The 19,934-nt window shown below is 40.8% G+C and overlaps 1 protein-coding gene across 1 annotated transcript in view; it reads left to right on the top strand.

Annotated features, from left to right (window-relative positions):
* The window catches only part of BICD1 (BICD cargo adaptor 1), a 91,004-nt gene that overhangs the window by 32,408 nt on the left and 38,662 nt on the right, over positions 1-19,934 (top strand). The window contains exons 3-5 of the mRNA XM_031057019.1: positions 7,826-7,978; positions 11,100-11,537; positions 17,783-18,877. Coding sequence (XP_030912879.1) covers positions 7,826-7,978; positions 11,100-11,537; positions 17,783-18,877 — 1,686 coding nt within the window. The remainder of the gene's footprint in view (positions 1-7,825; positions 7,979-11,099; positions 11,538-17,782; positions 18,878-19,934) is intronic.

The raw sequence follows: 19,934 nt of genomic DNA on the forward strand, positions 1-19,934 counted from the left end.
ACAGCAATAGGGTTGGATTTCCACCTCTGGAACTTGGAGCAGGTCATACAGTTGTTGCTGAGCAGCAAGCATACCCAAATTAGAAATGACATGTTTTCCTATTCCCTACCTCCTGCTAGCACCAGTGCCTGTGTATCCAGCCTGTCAGCAGAGTCAGGGAGTAGAAGCACCATTAAAACTATCTTTGTTTGTTTTCTGGAGTGCCTTGCTGCCCTTGATCTGGCTGGTGATGTGGAAGGTAGCACTGGCCCAAGGGAGGGTCAGGACCTGGGAACAGCAGCTGTGGGACTGATGAGCTTAAACTGATCACAGCCCCGCACCCTGTGAGCACAACTTTTCTTTTGTTGGTTAGCCAGTGCCCCTTTTGGGTCGGGAAGGAGATTTGGCATTTTGGACCTGACAGATGGCTTCTCAAAGAGATACATGTAACTGGCAGATGCTTCTCCTAAGTGATCAGTTAGGCTGTAAAACCAGCTCTTGGCCTCTTGATGAGCTTGAAAAGGCCTGTGCAGCTTCTCCATCAAAAAGCCTGCCTTGAGGCATTGTCATGTAGAATCACTGTTGTTGGCCTCTTAAATTGTATATAGAAAGTGACAACATAATAGGAAAGGTTATAACTGGTGAAAAAAAAATCCATTCAGTCCAAAATGCCCCAGACCCACCCCTTCTTTTTTTTTTTTCTTAACTAATCTGTCAGGAGCAATTTAGGTTTGGTATTTTTATACTACTACTCATCCTGCTGTAAGGTGATGTGGAATGAGCAACAACCCTGCTTCAGAGAGTGCAGACCTGAAGAAAACGAGGCTCAGGGGAGACCTCATTGCTCTCCAGAATTACCTGAAAGGAGGTTGCAGCCAGGTGAGGGTCAGACTCATCTCCCAACTAAAGATTGATAGGATAAGAAGAAATGGCCTCAAGTTGCCCCAGTTTAGATAAGATATTAGGAAAAAATTTCTTCACCAGGAGAGTTGTCAAGCACTGGAACATGCTACTTAGGGAAGTGGTTTAGTCACAAATGCTGGAGGTAATTAAAAGATCTGTGAATGTTGCACTTATGGATGTGGTTTAGCAGAGGCCTTGGCCGTGCTTGATGTGATGGTGATGGAACATGATCTTGTCATATCTTTGGTCTTCATGTGCATCCTCCCTCCCCCAGCACGCTCTCTCCCTTGCCATCCCTGACAGGCAATGTGGTTTATCCTGAGTACATCAGGTGGGAATTGCAGGAGGACCTGTCTGGATGTCCTCCTCATGGCAAAATTTGTTCCAGCTAATTGATATTTTGCCATTTGCAATGATCATATGTTCATGCATGAACGTGTTCATCCATTCCACGGAGATGTAGACGAGTCATATTAACTCAACAGTGCTATAACCCTGGAGTCTGAATTTTCTCTCACACTGTTTTAATAAAATTTAATTTGGTAAAGTTTCTCATTCTTTGAAGGAATGAAAAATATTGTAGCAGTGTTTGTAACAGAGTGCTGATATTAATGATAAATAAGTATAATTAATACATTGAGAGATAATTTATGTATAATTAATGCACTAATAGTTATGCATTAATTGCTATAAATGCAGTCAAATCAAACCATTATTTTTCAGATAATATGGACAATTTGTGGTTCATACCATCTTACAAAGAAGTCATTGTGATATATGGCCATGATACTCAGCAGAAAAATTTAATACCTGAACCACCAGAGCATTGCTATCTTTTTATATATAATTATACATAAAAGTTAATAAAATAGCTACTTTGTAGGGATTTATATGGGGCAGGATTTACAATGTTAAATGTGATGGGTTTCAAACTCTGTGATAAGTACATAAATGGGCTATTTAATTGCTCTTGATACAAATTCACCCTACTTCTTTAGATTTAGCTATTCCAATTAAATGCACTGAGCATTTCAGATGATTAAATTATTAGATGTATTGTAAAAGCTTTATTTGAGATCTGTTGCTGGTGAGGGAACTTGAAACATAAATTATCATAATCTGGCTTCTAATCTGTATGCTATAGCCAACAAATATATGGCTTTTTTTCATCCTTCCCTTTGATAGTGCTGTCATTCTGTAAGAATATCCCCAGAAAGGAAAGATTGTAAGTACTTATGCTATGCCACAGATACATCTTCAAAAATATATCGTGCACAATAGTATTTTTTGTTCCCTGGTTTTTAGACAATGAGTGATGTATCTAAAGCCAAGAAATGTCAGAATCATACATAATTTCAAAAGTTAGTGATTTCTGGGTTTGGACAGTAGGAGCTGAATTTATGTTCTTAAAGTAGGATGCCAGTACAGCTGCTTAGAGCAGATACAATATCATGAAGTCTAACAAAGCCACCTGAATGAAGTTTTTTGAAGGATGAGACCAGAAAAATTCAGGTTAAAAAGGAGGATGCAGACTTCTGACAGTCATGAAAATATCTTTGAAACAATTTATTTTTGAGATGTAGAGATATGTATATATGTATTAAAACAGGAAAATTAGCTCTGTAAGAGATGGTCCAGCCTCGCTTAGCTGGATGTCTGCATGTATGAATCAGAGGATTGGGGTGCAAATTCTGCAAAAGGGTCAGATAAGGTCACTTTAGGTCATCCACAAAATCCCTTTATGTTTTTAGATATACCTGGAAGCATAGAAAATGCCATTCTTTGTGTTCAAGTTGAGTGTTCCTGTATATGAAGGAGGGAAACTTTAAGGCTAGTGTAGAGGACTCAGGGGACTTAAAATGCTTGATGACAAAAAAAGAAAATGTTTTTGCTCTTCTGTTGTCACTTTCATTCTCCTCTCAACCCCTGTTAAATTAAATTTTCGATCACCATTGCTGTTCTTCATAAAAAATACATATTTTATTTTCCTCTGCAGAATAAAGTAAACATGGCAGAGAAATTTACAGTGAGACTTGTCAACAAACACATATGATCATGGATATTAGGCTGAGCATAAACTTTCTCTTATATTCAATTTACTATTCTTATTCTTTTATATTCAATTTCCTAGTGCAATAAAACTGTCATCAGATGGAGTGGGGTTTTATCCTGCATCAGCTAGAAAACAATGCCATTAAATTGGAAGGGTACAATTTGGGTTTATACCATATATCATTGTTGTCTTGCTCTCTTGTGAGTTATGAAAATTAAAAAGTTATGTTCAGCATCCTGCTAAGGCTTGCAGATTCCAACATATAATTAGGGATTTAGTCTGGGTAGTTCAGATTGTATAATTAATGGATGGTTTATAAGGCTGTTTTTCAGTGTGAAAAATAGTATGTTTTACTGCAGTAAGGACCTGGAGTCTGTGAACATTTGTTTGAACAGAGTGGATGGAAAAAGCCCAAACACTAGTTCCACAATTTTTTGTGGGGGTAAAAAGCAGTGGACAAAATACAAAAATAATAAAATAAAAAGTCCTTTATGTACTTCAGCATTGGGGGGAAACAAAATAGTTAACGAGAATGCATTCACTTTGAAAAAAAGGCTTAAAAAAAAAAAGAAAGAAGAAGGCTACCACTTTCCCAAGAAATTCAGTCTATTTTTTCACAGTTCAGGAAACCAGAAGCCATTGGAACTCACAATTCCCTTCTCACCTTGGAGATGAGAGTACTTAGCTTTAGGGGTCCCTTCCTTGCCCAGTTTGGTTTTTTTAGGTGAATTGATAGGCCATAGGAGCACAACAAGTGGCTTCCAAGGGCAGCACTTGGGAGTGTTCTGACACGAAAATAGTGTATTTTTTCATACTGTTCAACATTAGCCACTTCCATTCCTCCATTTTAAAGTACCTTCTCACTTGCAATTATTTGGTATTACACACTGTATTGCAATGTATCAACACATGATTAATCCAACATGCTTTGTATGTAGCATATGAAATAAAGCACTTTGAAAGTCTAGGCCAAATCAAAAATGAATAATATATTAATATATAGTACATTTAATTTACGAAGAAGTACAAACTTTGTTATTTAATATTCTCTGAGCTTACATTATGTTTAATTTGCTAAGAAGTACAAACTTGTGTTATTTAATATTCCACTGATACTCAGAGACCTGTCAGGATTGATGGCTGGTAGTATATGGACATGGTCCTTGCCTCTGCAAAACCTAGAGGTGTCTTTCACTCTTCATATGTTGCAATTCTGAAAATATATCTGAGTGCCAGTAAATAGGTGACCTGAACAGACTTTGTCTCAACTGAGAGCCTCCTGTTTTTCCTTTGCCATGGTCTGCTCTGTGATGTGTACGTTCATTAGAGGTGCTGTGGAGCTGACATCTTCCACAATTAGTGCTCACGTATAATGAGATGCATTGCTGACAAGGACTCTCTTGTTTTCTATAGTTTCACTGAGAGGCCTTTTCCTTCTTCTTTGGCACCAGCCCATTAAAGCTGTTGCACCGTGTTCAGCTGGGTGGCTGGGATTGAAAATAATTTTCAGCCATTAAAACTTTGCTCGTGTGTCATCAGCTCCACCTCTTGGATTAATTTGGTTTTTGCAGACCCAGTGCATAGTTCATAGGGGAATTCTCCCTGGGAATGTAAAAAGTCCTGAGGCAGTGCCCTAGTAAAAGCATCTGGCTCAATTGCTTTGTCCTGCAAGTTCAGTGCTTGATGAGTAGCAAAGTTTAATTGCGACTTACTTTGCTAATAACTTGGCTTACATTGTCCTCTAGTGGCTCATGTAGATAACAGCCCTGCTGGCAAAATCTTTTTGCCTTGTGTTTTTAAATCCTCTGATATTTTTTTCATACAAGTCCACCAAATAAAAAATTTGCTTCTTCTTGCCATTGTATCAATACAGCAAGATCTCTCCTCTGAAACTGCAGATACTTTGCTTAATAGATGTGTATTTTGCATTGTTCAAAATGACAATAGGATTGTGAGAAGTTAATATATTTAATCAAAGCATTTGATGGAAATGAATACATCCTTCATACCAAGTAAAAGAGAATAATGAGTTTTATTTTTTTAATAGGTTTAGGACTAGTTTACTTCAGAAAATACACAGAGGTCTTACATAGAGGAAATCAGAATGGCCCTCCACATGTCCTGTGGCTACTCAGTCTCAAACCTCAGAAACACTGGGTTTTGGGCCTGTGGAGTGGAATCACTGCCGTTCCTGGCACTGGAGTGCTTTGCAGCTGGGTGTTTGCCAGCATGATGCAGATGTTTGCAAGTAGCAAGAGGGATCTGAAGCATGGAGAATTACTCCTGGGTGTTTGCAGTGACAAAACACACATTTTATGTTGCTCTGAAAAGGTGATGCCCTATTCTGTAATGTGCTGAGTTGGTTTGCCCCTGTGTCAGAGCAGCAGGATTGCTTCCAGTAGAGGCCTTGGCCCTGGCCGTGGGAAGTGTAGCAGGCAGTGTTTGGGCAGAACATGGCACATGGCATGCTCCAACAGGCAAGTCTTCCCTTTTCCTGTGTTTCTTCCTTGATGAAATGCCATGAGTAAGGACAAATAGGGCCTGCACTGCGGTAGGAATTTCTCTGTGTGTAAGAAGAGGAGAACAATAGGTGGTTCTGTTTATATCTCCAAGGTTATGTAGGAAGCAGCAGTTATAAATGGTGGAGAAGTGTGGTATCTCTTTTAAAGAAATAGTGGTGCACACCAGCAAGGTGATAGCTCGTGTTTTCTGCTGCAGTTTGCTATGACAGAAGGGACAAAGGAGTACTCCTGTCTTACAAAATTCATTTTCAAGGCTTTTTCAAGCCTTGTAGTCTATCAGAGAACTACTATATCAGGATTCTGTAAAAATTCCTTGTTCATGTCCTCCATTTCTGGCCACCTCTTTCATTCTTCCTTTTTAGAATCGCAGAATCAGAAAGTGGATTGTGTTAAAAAGGACCTTAAAGATTTTGTAGTTCCACCCCCCTACCATGAACAGGGACACCTTCTGCTGGACCAGGGGGCTCAAGGCTCCATCCAGCCTGGCTTTTTGGGGAGGTCCTCCTTTCCCTCAGCAGAGCTGATGGCAGAGGCAGTTTGGATCCTGAGCAGATCTGTCCTGGCTGCTGCTGCTGCTGGTGGTCTCACCCCAGTGAGGTGCGGGCAGCGCTGCTGGGAATGGCTGCTGAGCTCTTCTGGGATCCTGTCAGGATGCTCCCTCTCCCAGGGCTCCTGGCAGTGTTGGATGGATGCCAGCCAGCTCATGCCCTGGGCTGATCATCCTCAAACACTGGGAGAGTTGCAGAGCAGTTTAATTTGCCCTTGACACAGTGGAGTTGAGCATTTGGTGTTGTCCCCATACCGCCTCAGAGTGGCACAAACCCCCACAGCTGCCACACCTGGGCTGGCAGAAACAAAGGGTATAAAGGCAGCCTGGGGGTATAAAATGCCTTCACCTTTTGAAATCATCAGTGGTGTTGCTCTTACAATTTGTTCAGAGGTTTATTAGGCAATGATGGATGCAGGAATATTTACTTTTAGCTAATGCTCTGTGACTCTTCTGCTGGGAATCTTTTCAGGTGTTTTCTGTTCAGAAATCAGGTAGTTTCTTTACTTCTTAATCAGCTGCTAGGAGGAGGGTGATGGTTTTTAGTTTTCTCTAACAAAAAGTTTTCATTTTTGAAAACTCTTTTGTCAAGTCTTGCATCAAAATTTTTTTTTCATTCTTTGTGAAGTTCTTTTCCAGGGGTTTGTACTTATTTAACCAAAATGCTAAGTGAAGTTATGTTTATCCTTAAATGTGGGGATTTATCCTTTGTGTACCACAGAGCTAGTGGTGCAGATTGATTGATTTAGAGCTCCCTGACTGCAATTTCTGCTTAAACATTTGACTTCCTTCAGGTATCTCTCAAGCCAGTGGTCCCCCTCCTCCCCACTGCAGTCTTTTACAGAAACTCATTCTCATATACTGCTTCTCAGGTGTGTTCTTTCTGACATCCCAGCAGTGAGAGGACTCTGCCCCATCAGTAAGGTCTCTCTGCTATGGCAATGCTCAGGATCCTCCTGCAGGAAAGGAGATGTGATTGACCATGCCCATTTCTCTTGATCAGACAAATGCAGGCTCCTCTTCAAAGCAGGGCAGGAGGTTGTTCCTCCCAGCCAGCTGTATTGGTCACTGTTCTCTTCCAGCTGTGAGTTAACTCCACCTTCCTGTCATGCCCATTCCATCGTGGTTATGCCAGCAGAGTCTTTCCAGAATAACCTGACCTTTGATGACAAACTCAGAGCTGGAATCTGATGGAATTTTGGTGAAACTGATCCCTCATGTTCTCTCTGATAAGCTGCCTGGGCTCTGTATGTGCTAATGGGGAAAATAAAACGGTGACCTTGTGTGTTCCCGGAGTGCTGGGTGTGATCCTGCTCAGCACAGCCAGGTGTTTGTCAGGCTTTTGGCAAGTGCTTTCCACGCTGTGCCTGCCTGTGAGCCTCTCTAGTGCCTGCAGATGCAAATGTGAGTGCACCTTGCTCCCTAGCAGATGTCTTTGGAGAACAGATGTCAGTGCTCACTGCTTTTCTGTATGAATGTAAAATGCATCCTGCAGTGGAAAACAGGTGGTAATTTTATTTATTGGAGAGCAATGAAACTAATGAGATATGCTACAGCCTTTCCAGGGTTTCTATTTCAATAAGCCTCTAATCTTGAAACTGTTTTAATCAGGCTTCTCTATCAGACATTCTCATTTCTGCGTTGCCAGCACCCACCTGAAATGATTGCTGGGCCTCACATTAATAGGTGATAGTGTTTTGATGTGCACTGTTGAATCATTTCTATTTCAGGATTAATTTCTGTTTGGCCTTTTCTGAAGGCAGTGTTCAGCATTAACCTGGCTGTGTGTAAATTGTAATGTCCTTGTGTTCTCTCTGTCAGAATAACGAGATGGTGGAGCTGCAGAGGATACGCATGAAAGATGAGATTCGAGAGTACAAGTTCCGAGAGGCGAGGCTGCTGCAGGACTACACTGAGCTGGAGGAGGAAAACATCACTTTACAGAAACTGGTGTCCACACTGAAGCAGAATCAAGTAAGCCTGGAAAGATTCAAGGCATTGTACTGTAAATTGTCACTATTTTCGCCAGTTTCCATTATGTGATGCCATAGGGCAGTTTGATAGAAGTTCCCTTTTATGTTTGGGGTTTTTTTTCCAGTTGGGTTTTTGCTAATCATTTATTCTAAAATGGTGTTACTGCACATTTTTGAAATATGGGCAGGCTCTTATCTCAGTTTTGAAAAATTGTGAAAAATTGGAATACTTCATTGCAGAACTATGGAATCACAGAGGCATTATTAAAAGAGATATATTTTTGCTTCATGCTTTTCCTGTCCCTCAGGAACTCAATGCCCAGCAGCCAGTTGTCCATTAAAGTGAGCAAAACAGCTTTGGTCTCCTGTCAGAAGAGTTAACTTGTGGTGATGCAAATGTAAATATCCAGGTTGGGTGGTATAACACTTCCTGCCCTTTAGATGCTGTCTAGACCATCATAACATTGCACTTCATAGCACCCTCTCCTCACCTGCCCTCAGAGGGTCACAGCTCTGCTCTGCAGCTCCCGGTTATGTCCTGACCTGTTGCCTGGTGCTCTTGGGGCTTCTGTGGAAGAGCCAGCCCTGTCACAGTTTCTGATGGCAGCCTGGGAACAAAGCTGCCTTATTCCTGCAGGAATAAGCAGGGCTATTTCAGCTCTCTTTTACTGCTTTTTTTACTGCCGCAGCACAAATGTGATTGAAACACTTAAAACAACAGAGCTGTGCTGCAGGGAATACACAGGTAATAGAAATGGGTGCATAATTTCCTTATTTATGACGATGCCTAGTCCTTCACACTCCTGAAATGGAATTCATAGCAGATCATCTTTGTTGCCAGAGTTATTTACCCCCACAGCAAATTCCTCCTTTGAGGCATGGATTTTTTTTTCATTAACCTCATAGGAGACATTTTCACATTTTCAGGAAGTAAACGACCCCTTTATGGACTGTCCTAGCTTCCCCCAAAAATGAAATCTGTTTGCAAGTGTTTATATTTGCCATAATATTTCATTCTAACTGAAACTAAAAGCCAACAGTTTGTGGAGAGAAAAAGCATTGCCACATTTTGAAGGGCTTTAAAAGTCAGTCATTTTGCATCACAGATTCATGCACTTGTGATTCCTAAAATTACTTTAATCTACAAGATAAAATTTTAAGAGCATTTTATACTTTATTGGTTGAATTTACAAAACCATATGTTATAAATCTTGGTGCTAAAATGTCATCATCTGCATCTTGGGGTTTTTTGTAGCTTTTTAGAGTCTATGAGAAGGTAACCATAGAGATATAGACCTTTAGCTTTTATGTGTATTTAAAATTGAAAAGGTGTTGGTTGTTTTGTTGGGTTTGGCTTTTTTTCATGTACTTAAGTTATAAATATAGGTACTTGATTGCATTTCACAGTTTTTCCAGATGGATCTGTTCCTCCAGTAAGGAAAGATATTAAATTGCCAAATGTAGATTTGAAACTCTCATGGATTTTCCTTTTCTATTTAAGAATGCCCACTATGACTTTGGGACTTTCTTTGTTGTTTGATATGTTTCCAGTTTCTGGGTTTGAAGATTAGTGCTTTGGTTTTTAAATTTGCCTTTCCAAAGGTTTATGAGTTGAAGACTTGAAAGACTTTTGAAGGTTGATAAATATTCTTCTTCAATAGGAATGGTGCATTTTTTTTTTTTTGCCAGAACCTTATTTTAGTTTGATTAAAAATCCATATATGTCAAGTATAAAAAAATTCTATACAATGCATTAAGCTAGCAGATAGTAATGTGTTTGAATTATGAAAGGATCAACTGCAAAAAACTGGGGCTTTTTATGGAAACATGAAAATTTGGCATTTTTTCCCTCTTTCACCAAGCTATTAAATTATTTCACCTGATAATGAGGCTTTTTTTTTCATTTTGAAAATAAGATGCAGATGACTAACATGATTAGAATTAAATAAAAAAGAAAAAATCGAAATGTCATCATTTTTACCAGGAATGCTGGTCAAGTGTAGGCATGGGCCTTGACAAACAAAGCTCTTCCTTTTCATTGCTGTGGGGTTTTCCAACAGCGAAAAGGAAGATGAGGAAGGACAGCAGTGGGGGATCTTCTGCACTGTCTAGGTATTGTTGATGAACTGGTTTTGAGCTAGGCTGGTTTTTTCCAGGCTTTGTTTCTTGTGAGGTGAAATGGAGAGGATTGAACAAGGGAGCTGCCTGTAAAGGATAGAGAAGAAGCTGCTGTTTCTGCTGTTTAGCTCAGCTCACAATGCCCATAAATATCTTGATAAAACACCACACCTTTATTGGGTGTGGGGCAGGACAGTGAGCCCCTCCAGTGCTGCCAGGGGGTGTCACTGGGACACATTCCAGGCACTTGGTTGGAGCAACAGGTTCCTGTGTGCTCCAGAGGGACAGCCCTACGCTCAGTCCGGGGACTGTGGGGGGCTGAATGAGCTGTTTGCTGCATTCTTCTGGTAGTTTAAAAATCTCTAGCAATTTTGGGGCATCTTAGAGTTTAAACTGACTGTACAAATAGATTCCTATTTAATTTTTAAAATTCAATGCCTCTGGGGTAATGGAGAGCCTTGTAAAGTACAGAGAAGAGAGTTGAGGCTCTTCTACTGGTTTTGTACCTTCCATCCATATTTTGGAAAACTACCAAGATAATTGAGAGTATCTGTGCCTGAGTGACTTTACATCCAGTAGGAATTGAGATATGAGGTCATCTTCAGAATATTTGTAAATCATATATCTGGCTATATTAACCTAAGATCTATGAATACCATGATATACCAACATTGCTTATGGCAATTCACAGTAAATCTGCTATTGCCAGGACATCTGCTAATAAACAGCCTTCTTCCCATGAGGTTTCATTGCTTATCATAAGTAATTCAGAAAGAGGTTTTCTATTTCTTGAGTCTCATGTGCTGAAAAAGTGAGCGGTGGAGTATTTAACAGAGAGAGCTCCACTTGCACTTTTTGCTCAGTCAGTTCTTTGCAGCAGCAGGCAATGTCTGGTGTTCCAAACCACAGTTTCTCTAACACTTATCTCAACAGGGCTGATAAATGGCAGGTTTCCACAACTCAAGTTTTAGTATTATGAATGTTCTTTGTCTTGTCTAATTCAGGTTGAATATGAAGGCTTAAAGCATGAGATAAAACGATTTGAGGAGGAGACAGTGTTGCTTAATAGCCAGCTAGAAGATGCCATCCGGCTGAAGGAGATTGCTGAGCATCAGCTGGAGGAAGCTCTGGAAACTTTAAAAAATGAAAGAGAGCAAAAGAACAATCTGAGAAAGGAACTGTCCCAGTATATCAACCTCAATGATAGTATGTATAATAACCATATTAATATATCAGTAGATGGGTTGAAGTTTTCAGAGGACGGGGGTGAGCCCAACAATGACGACAAAATGAACGGACACATCCACGGGCCTCTCGTGAAACTCAACGGTGACTACAGAACTCCCACGAGTAGGAAAGGAGAATCTCTGCACCCCGTCTCTGACCTCTTCAGTGAGCTCAACATATCAGAGATACAGAAACTGAAGCAGCAGCTCATGCAGGTAAGGCCTGAATTTAATGTTCTTGGAGTGTTCAGACACATCTTATGAACCCTCATGCCAGTTTTGCAGTGATCATTCCTGGTGATGTTCTTGACCACATGTGTCCATTTTCCAGACTTCTGCTTTGGTGGTTTTTTATATCTAGGTTTTGCCAGAAATATCCCTAGTAAACATGGTAAATACCTGTAGTAAACTCTACCTCTAGAGTACATGCCTGCATAAAAGTCAGGGTGACCTGAGCAGATATTTCATGCAAAGGGGAGAAAGGGATGTAGATGCTGTGGTTACAGAGGGTTGGATTCCTTTTTTCCTGCTTTCGTAGTGGCAAGTGTCCCTGAAATTGCAAATGAAATAAGATATTCTTCAATATGAATAAGCTATCTGGAAAAAAACCTCATTAAAATACCTGCGTCTGCAGATTTGATTATGGTCCCTTGCAAGTCAGAGGGAGTTTTTACCGTTGAATTCAGCTCGAGCAAGGTTTGGCAGGCGATCAGGAGAGAACAAAAGGAGGGGAGGGCTCCCCTCCTCAGCCGTGCACCGCGAGCATGTGGCGTGTGGGCTGTCACAGAGCGCCCTTGTCCCGCTGGCAGTCCCGGCGGATGCGCGGGCTGCAGGGGGTGCCCTGGGCTGGGACAGCCAGCGCTTGTTCCCTGTTCATCCATCGCTTGTTCCCTGCTCATCCGTGTCCAGCCAGAGCAGGAGCCTGGGATGTGAGCCAGAGGAAAGCGCAAGCTGGCAGCCCCAGTGTTGCCATCATCTCAGAAGGGGTGCGGTGCCCCGCAGAGAAAGGGTCCTGCTGCCCAAGCTGGTGAGCATCTCGTCTGCCACAGCAGCTTGAAAGGTTTTGGCACAGTCAAGGAAACACCCAGCATCTTCTAGCTTCAGGCTTCTGAAAAGCACCTCTTCTAAAGAGGGGAAATATCAGCCCTTTACTGCTTGAAACGTGAAAGGTTGTTTGGAAGTGAAGTAGAGCAAAACCAATTTTCGGTGCTTACTGGAGAACAACAAATCCCTATGTGGTCTGTCCTGTTTGCTGAAGAGTTAATTGTTTTATTTATCTCATTGCCAAATTCACCGTGGGATGTTTTGATCTGAGCTGTGACATGGTGAACATGAGTGATATCTAGTGCTTTGCACCAATAACTTTGACACAAAGCATACATCATTTGAGTGTGAAAGCTTCGAATACAGGATTATTTACATGACAAATTCTGTTAAACTTTTCCAGTTTTAAAGTAAACACAGAGTGTATATTGTATATATATGCACCTGGAAGAACATATACATGAATATATATAATATATACATTTTTTATATATATATATATATATGTATTGATACAGGGTGACCCCAATGTAGGGAATAATGTGCTCTGACTCCAATGATTTCAGAAGGCTGAACAGTTGCTTTATTAAGCTATATTATATTACACTAATACTATACTATATTAAAGAGATACTAAAGAAAAACCCATGACTGTCTCCAGACAGTCATGACTCAGCTTTGAACCTAATTGGCCAATCAATCCAAACAAACATCAGCAGAATCCAATTAACAAATCACTCTCAGTAAACAATCTCCATAACACATTCCACATGTGCCAAACAATAGGTGCAGCAAGTAGAGATAAGAATTGTTTTCTCTTCTTCTCTGAGCTTCTCACTGCCTTCCCCAGGAAAAATCCTGGGAGAGAGAATTATGTCTCTCTCTGTTCAGAGAATGTGAATACCACATATATGTATGTATGTATACATGTATATAATATATACATTATATGCAGCTTCTAATTTGATTCAGAAATACAATGTTAAAATTTTAAAAACACAATTTCAAAAGAAATGCTTTGAAATGTTCACATTTCAAAACACACTGTAAGTGTTTTAAACCATAATTTACAATGAAATATATGCAATATAAATTTTGAGTGAAAGTTGCTTAGAAATTTTTAAAAAAGGGTTGCTTTGAGTGTGCTTTTTCTTGCTTTTATTAAATTAAGTGCTCAGCATGATGAGTTAGCAAACTTCTGCTTGAAGGATACAGTAATTGTCTTTATCTTCTCTGAGTTAAAAACCTGTATCTCTTAAACAAACAAGCTGGCTTCTCACAGTCACTAGGAACAAACTTAGGACCCTCTAAAAGAAATTATAACTATTTTTGGTTGTAGCATTTTTTGGTGCTGGGCCCAAGCACATCTGTGCCAATGGTGGCCACCATTGTTTGGCATTTACATCCTGTTAGATTCCTTTAGATACCATAAAGAGTCATTGCAAAATGCTGATGTTTTACAAAGTGATCTCCTTCTCTGTTGAGTTACATCAGTTCACGTCACACAAATTAAATTTGGATCATACAAATTAAATGTGAAAAGTTCTGCCTAAAGTTTTCCATGTGGTAGATGTGAGACTTAATCAGGTTTAAAAGCTGACAAAAGGTAAATCATCAGCAAAATTGGATTTTTTTTTCCTCTACAGTGTCTTTGCCGTATGGTGTTCATTCAGCTGTATCTCAATATTTGGTGTGATTTCCTCCTGTTTTCTGTGAAGAGGCTGCACTAGGACAGAGTTTCTGAAGGAACTGATCATTTATTGGGAGCTATTTTTATGACTATAGGACATCAGGTTCCTTTTTAGGATAAAAGTAAACTTCAGGTTTGCCATTTTGTAAGGGTGTCTGGCAAATTGTTTTTGCTCCTCTGTCTCATAAAGAAGACTTCACTGAAACAGCATGACAAATAGAATTCTTTCTACAGCTTTTGAATGCTGCTGTTTCATGGGCTCTGCTGGTCCTTGGAGAGATTTAATTGCACCTATTTCCTTTCCATATCTATATCTGCTGTGTAACAAATGTCCTGCTGAAAAATTTCTTATTCTGAGATTTTCTTAGAAAAGCTCAGGGCTTTGCACTCTTCCTTCCTGTTTGTTGTGCAGTTGAGAAAAAGTTCTTTGTCTCATCCTTTAAATCTAGGACTTATTTTCTTCCCATGGTCATGCTTTCCCTTTTTCTGAGGCCACTATCGTATTTGGAAAACTTTAGATAAAATTCTCTTTAAAAAGGCAGAAAAATAAAAAGTCTCTGCAGCTCAGTTTCTGACACTCTTCTTCAGCTGCCTTGTACTTTTGTGGCAAATATGCTATAGCTGAGATTCAGGGTTCTTGAGACGAGTTCTCCTGTTAATTTGTTCCAGTCTCCCCCAGGAATTGTTCACTGAAATTCTGATGTTGTTGAAAAAAAAGGAAAAGAAAAAGGTGAGGGCGTGCTATGGTTAAATTACTTTCCATAATTGCAAACTATAGATGCAAATTGGGAAGGAAATCTCCTCAAGCTGAAATCTCTGAAGGGAAGAATGCATTGCAAAATAGGAGACAGCTACTTTTGAATTGCTTTTATTTTCATTTTAAGATGATAAAAATCCTCACTGCAGCTACCAATTCCAGTGTAAAAAAAATGTACCAACTGGGTTGAAAAATGCCTGGAATTGCCAGAAGTGTGCTGTGGTGGAAATAAGAATACAATATTGTCTAGAACAGGAAATATTATTATCCTATTTGGGAACAGCAGAGTCATTAATATGCAAAAGGTGTGCTCAGGACTGAGCTGGAGCTTTGGGGTTTTTCCCTTGGCAGTAGGAGCATGTATTTATGGTTTTAAACAGAAGGGGATTAGCTTAATCCATTATTGCTGGTCCAGAATGAATAAAATTGAGAGATCTGTGTATTTCCTTTTGCTTGCTGTGCAAGTTGATATATGGGTTTTAAAAGTTTAAAATGTTTTATTTGGAAAGAATCCTTTCTGTTTGAAATGAGTGTTTCCAGAACACATTTATGTTCAGAAGAGAAATTATCATCAAGATCCAAATTAGCTCTGCTACAGTTTTTCTTCCTGATGGAGTATAATGCTCAGATCAGTAGTCCTGCAGGATCAATTCTGTCTGATTAATTTAAGCAGGCACTGAAGCACTGTGCTGCTTTAACACACAGGTGTTTTCTCAAAGGAAGGGCTATATTATAATAAATATTATTAAAAATAAATATTTATATTTACATGGGTGCAATATGCAGTGAATTGGCTTCTTTGGTGTGAATGTGCCCACAGTGGACCCATACACTTTAATAATCCACCTGTCCTTGGTGTGTAATATGTGGTTCTTTATTATCACTACAATTTCTCGCTATAAAGTGAGAAGAACCTTTAATTAGCCAAAACCCAGATTTTTTTGTGCATATGCATAGCTCACTTTACCAGCCTGAAGGAATAAATACCTTCATCTGCTGAGGGCAATGTAGCTAACACTGAAGCCTGCACTACCAAGTGGTAACAACTGGAGTTCAGCGAAGGTTTCTAGGGAAAGCAGACCTGGGGCAGGCAGCTTGGTGGAAAAAAAGAGGAAAGCTGGTAAGGTTGATCTCTGAGGGTCCCCAGGACAGGCCTGACCAGGAGATCTGTAGAAAGTGGTCACTTCTAAGAAGATGCACTTGGCAAAAGGGAAGTTTACCTATTTTGGGTTTTCTCTGCAAGAGTGGGCTGACATGGGGGCTGAGCGACAATTAGGGTGGCAGGCATACTGGGGGAATGAAAAATGGAGAAGGATACCAAAATACTTGTAGTTCTTGGCTGTCCCCTTCTGTACTGATGATTTAGTGCCAAAAATGGAACACTTCATATTTAAAGAGAGAAACTTTTCCTGGATCATAAAATAATGATGAGGTTTGGCACTGTTTTTTTAATTCTTAAGGTATCAGTCCCCTCTATACAAGAAAAGTGGGCTGATTTTTTTAGATGTTTTATCATGGTTTCTATTTTTATTTGTACATTTCTGCCTGCAGCTGATTGCAGATCCTAGTGGAGGCCATGTTTTGAGAGCTTGTCTGTGAAACCAAGGGATCACTGTGTGCTCCAGTGTCTTAGTACTGTTGAGCAGCAGCCATGACTCAAAAGCCTGGTTAAGAGGAAACAAGAGTTTGAAGCACTGCTCAGAACATTTTGTGAGGTGGTATTAATACCTTTTCAGTTTCTCAAAGACTTTTCCTTTACTAAGATTTGTGGTGGCTAATTTGATTCTCTTCCACATGTTACTAATAGGGAAGGAAAGTTAGTGTTTGTTTCTTTTTTTTTTTTAAGGTTTCTTCATAACTAAAAACTTTAAATTCTCAGAATGAATAATTCCAGCACTTAAGAAGGAAAGTGCCATTTTCACTGCATGTGCTAAGATACTGCAACAGGGAGAGAGAGGATCAGTAAACCTGGTAGGGTCAGGGTCTTATTGTAGAAGTCATGACAGGAAGAAGGGTCTTACCTCTGCAAGCATTCCTCTACTTCCCAATTGACTCCTCAGAACAGGACAAAGGCACAGGAAAAAGTTGGAGCATTATACTTAAAACTTGGAAGTCTTTCAGGGGTGTTATGATGAACAGCAAATACCTGGGCAGATCAAACTTGTGAGTTTGTCTTGTTCACTTGCTTTAAAATTGCTATGCATTAAAACTTCTAGAGGTGTCCTTCATAATGTCTTTTGCTGCTCAATGTCCACTTTTCTGTGTGGATTTTTGGAAAGAAACTTACTTGGTCCCAACCAGTGGGTTGTTAGTTACACTACAAGTCCTACTTTTTCTGGCTTGAATTTAAACAGATGGATTTTGCTTACAGATAAGTGCTGGGGATGGGCAGTCCTGGGGGTTGCATGTGCTCAGTGTTAACTGTGTGATCTGTGCTACATTTCCACAGGGGAGGTTATTCAATCTGTGGAAATGTACACAACTAGTTTTTTACTGCATTTGCCTTAATGGAAGTGTGCAGCAGTTCAAAGATATAAATGAATATTGTGAAAGATTGGTAGAACTGTTAAAGGGAAATATAAATTCAAGCTCTGTGGAGAAATGGCTTACAGCTGACAGTGATGCACTTTCTGTGTTCAGGGAACATATGTCCTAATAAATCCTGTACCATCACTCTAGCTGATGAGACAGTGCTTGGGCACTTGGTAATTCTTCAGTGGGCAGCATATAAAATTGTGATCTAGTGATATTGGAAGTTGTAAGAAAGGCTGGGACTTCCTAAACCTCTGAGAGTTACAGAGAGGTGCTCTATAAATTAATTTTGTGGTTTAGGTGTACATGGCTGAAGTCTCTCAGAAGCCCTCAAGCTGCAGGCAGTGGTGGGGTGGAAGAGGTGACTGGGACTGCAGAGTTTGGTGCTCAGCATGGGTGGGATGAGGTCCTGGGTTTCTCACTCTGACTCTGTTGCAGGTGGAGCGGGAGAAGGCCATTCTCCTGGCGAACCTCCAGGAGTCTCAGACGCAGCTGGAGCACACCAAGGGAGCCCTGACAGAGCAGCACGAGCGCGTGCACAGGCTCACGGAGCACGTCAATGCCATGAGGGGCCTGCAGAGCAACAAGGAGCTGAAGGTTGAGCTTGACTGTGAGAAGGGCCGAGATTCCGGCGAGGAGGCGCACGACTACGAAGTGGACATCAATGGCTTGGAGATCCTGGAATGTAAATACAAAGTAGCTGTTACTGAGGTGATAGACCTTAAAGCAGAAATCAAAGCCTTAAAGGAGAAATATAATAAGTATGTGGAAAACTACACTGAAGAGAAGGCCAAGTATGAGAGCAGAATCCAGACGTATGACGAGCAGGTGACAAGCCTGGAGAAGTCGACCAAAGAGAGCCAGGAAAAAATGGTCCACATGGAGAAGGAGTTACAAAGGATGACGAGCATAGCAAACGAAAACCACAATACCCTTAACACTGCCCAGGACGAGCTGGTGACGTTTAGTGAGGAGCTGGCTCAGCTGTACCACCACGTCTGCCTGTGCAACAACGAGACGCCCAACAGGGTCATGTTGGACTATTACAGGCAGAGCAGGGTCACCCGCAGCGGGAGCCTGAAGGGGCCCGATGACCCTCGAGGTCTCCTTTCCCCACGACTGGCCAGGCGGGGGGTGGCATCGCCCGTCGAAGCCAGGACCCCAACTGAGCAGGTGACCAAAGAGGCCGCAGAGCCCGGCAAGGAGCAAAGCCCCACAAAAACACCTTCCATTTCTCCTGTCATCACAGCCCCTCCTTCCTCCCCCGTCTCTGACACCAGTGACATCCGCAAGGAGCCTATGAACATCTACAACCTCAATGCCATAATAAGGGACCAAATCAAGCACTTGCAGAAGGCTGTGGACCGGTCGCTGCAGCTGTCGCGCCAGCGGGCCGCGGCCCGTGAGCTGGCGCCCATGATCGACAAGGACAAGGAGGCCTTAATGGAGGAGATCCTGAAGCTCAAGTCGCTCCTGAGTACAAAGCGAGAGCAGATCGCGACCTTGAGGGCGGTGCTGAAAGCCAACAAGCAGGTAAGGTGCTCCTAAAGCACTCAGGAAAGTCTGTTATTTATACAGGTCACTTACAAGCTTTCCCAGGGGTACTTTGGAGGAGAGGTTTTACCCACTGGTTATTTAGCCTCTCACTCACTCAGAGCAAGGACACACCTTTGTTCCCTCCCCTCCCAGCCTCTTCTTTAAACACTTCAGTTCTACTTTTCTCAGCACCCACCATTCACTCATCAGAGGTGTAGGCAGGGACCATCAGAGGTGTAAGCAGGGACCAGCCCAGGCATGTTGCTCGTATTATCACAAACTGTTGGTTGGAAAACAAAATAGAATGTCCCTGAAGAAGCTCTCAGTGATATGCTCTTCTATTTAGGAAAATAAAAATCTTCAAGGAATTATTTCGAGTTTTTTTCAAATCTTAAGAGGAATTCATCCAATCACTTTATTTTTGATGTTTCATCAATGAAAAGAAACCAAAAATTATAGTACTTGATACCAAATGCCAAAAGAAATCCATCTTATTGCTGTGTTTTTCAAGAGTACTGTCAATTTTCTTTGCATAGTATATCTACCAAGCCCTTGGCATCCATTAGATTCCAGGTTTGAAAACACTGTAAAAAATCTAAATTTAAACATGCAAATAGTTTTATTTATTTTAATGCATATGCTTTTGCCCAGAATTAAATCTGAATGCAGAAGACTGCAGTGGTTTTGTGGCAGTGGTTTTGTTCTAGGTTGCCTGGCACTTTCTCCATCTGAAAACAGTGCAGTGATCACCACATGGGGGCTTGAATCCTGGCTAACAGCTTGGCACTCTGTTAGCTGCTGACAGTGACGGGATTTCAGTGTTAAAATTCCCAATAGTCAACTATTCTGAAGTTACACCAATCAATTAAACTTGAAATTGTATCTCTAACTGTGCAGGGTACTGGGGATTTTTAAATTGCAGCAATATTTCAACATATATTGAGTCTTTTATAGTATTCCTCCCCCTCCCTGATACAACACATGTTAAATATTAGCTCAAGTAATTAAATACCATTTCTAACTAAGCAATAATAGCTCTGAGCAATTATATGTA

The sequence above is a fragment of the Geospiza fortis genome, unplaced genomic scaffold (genome assembly GCF_000277835.1).
Source record: "Geospiza fortis unplaced genomic scaffold, GeoFor_1.0 scaffold10, whole genome shotgun sequence".
NCBI classification, from domain to species: Eukaryota; Metazoa; Chordata; class Aves; order Passeriformes; family Thraupidae; genus Geospiza; species Geospiza fortis.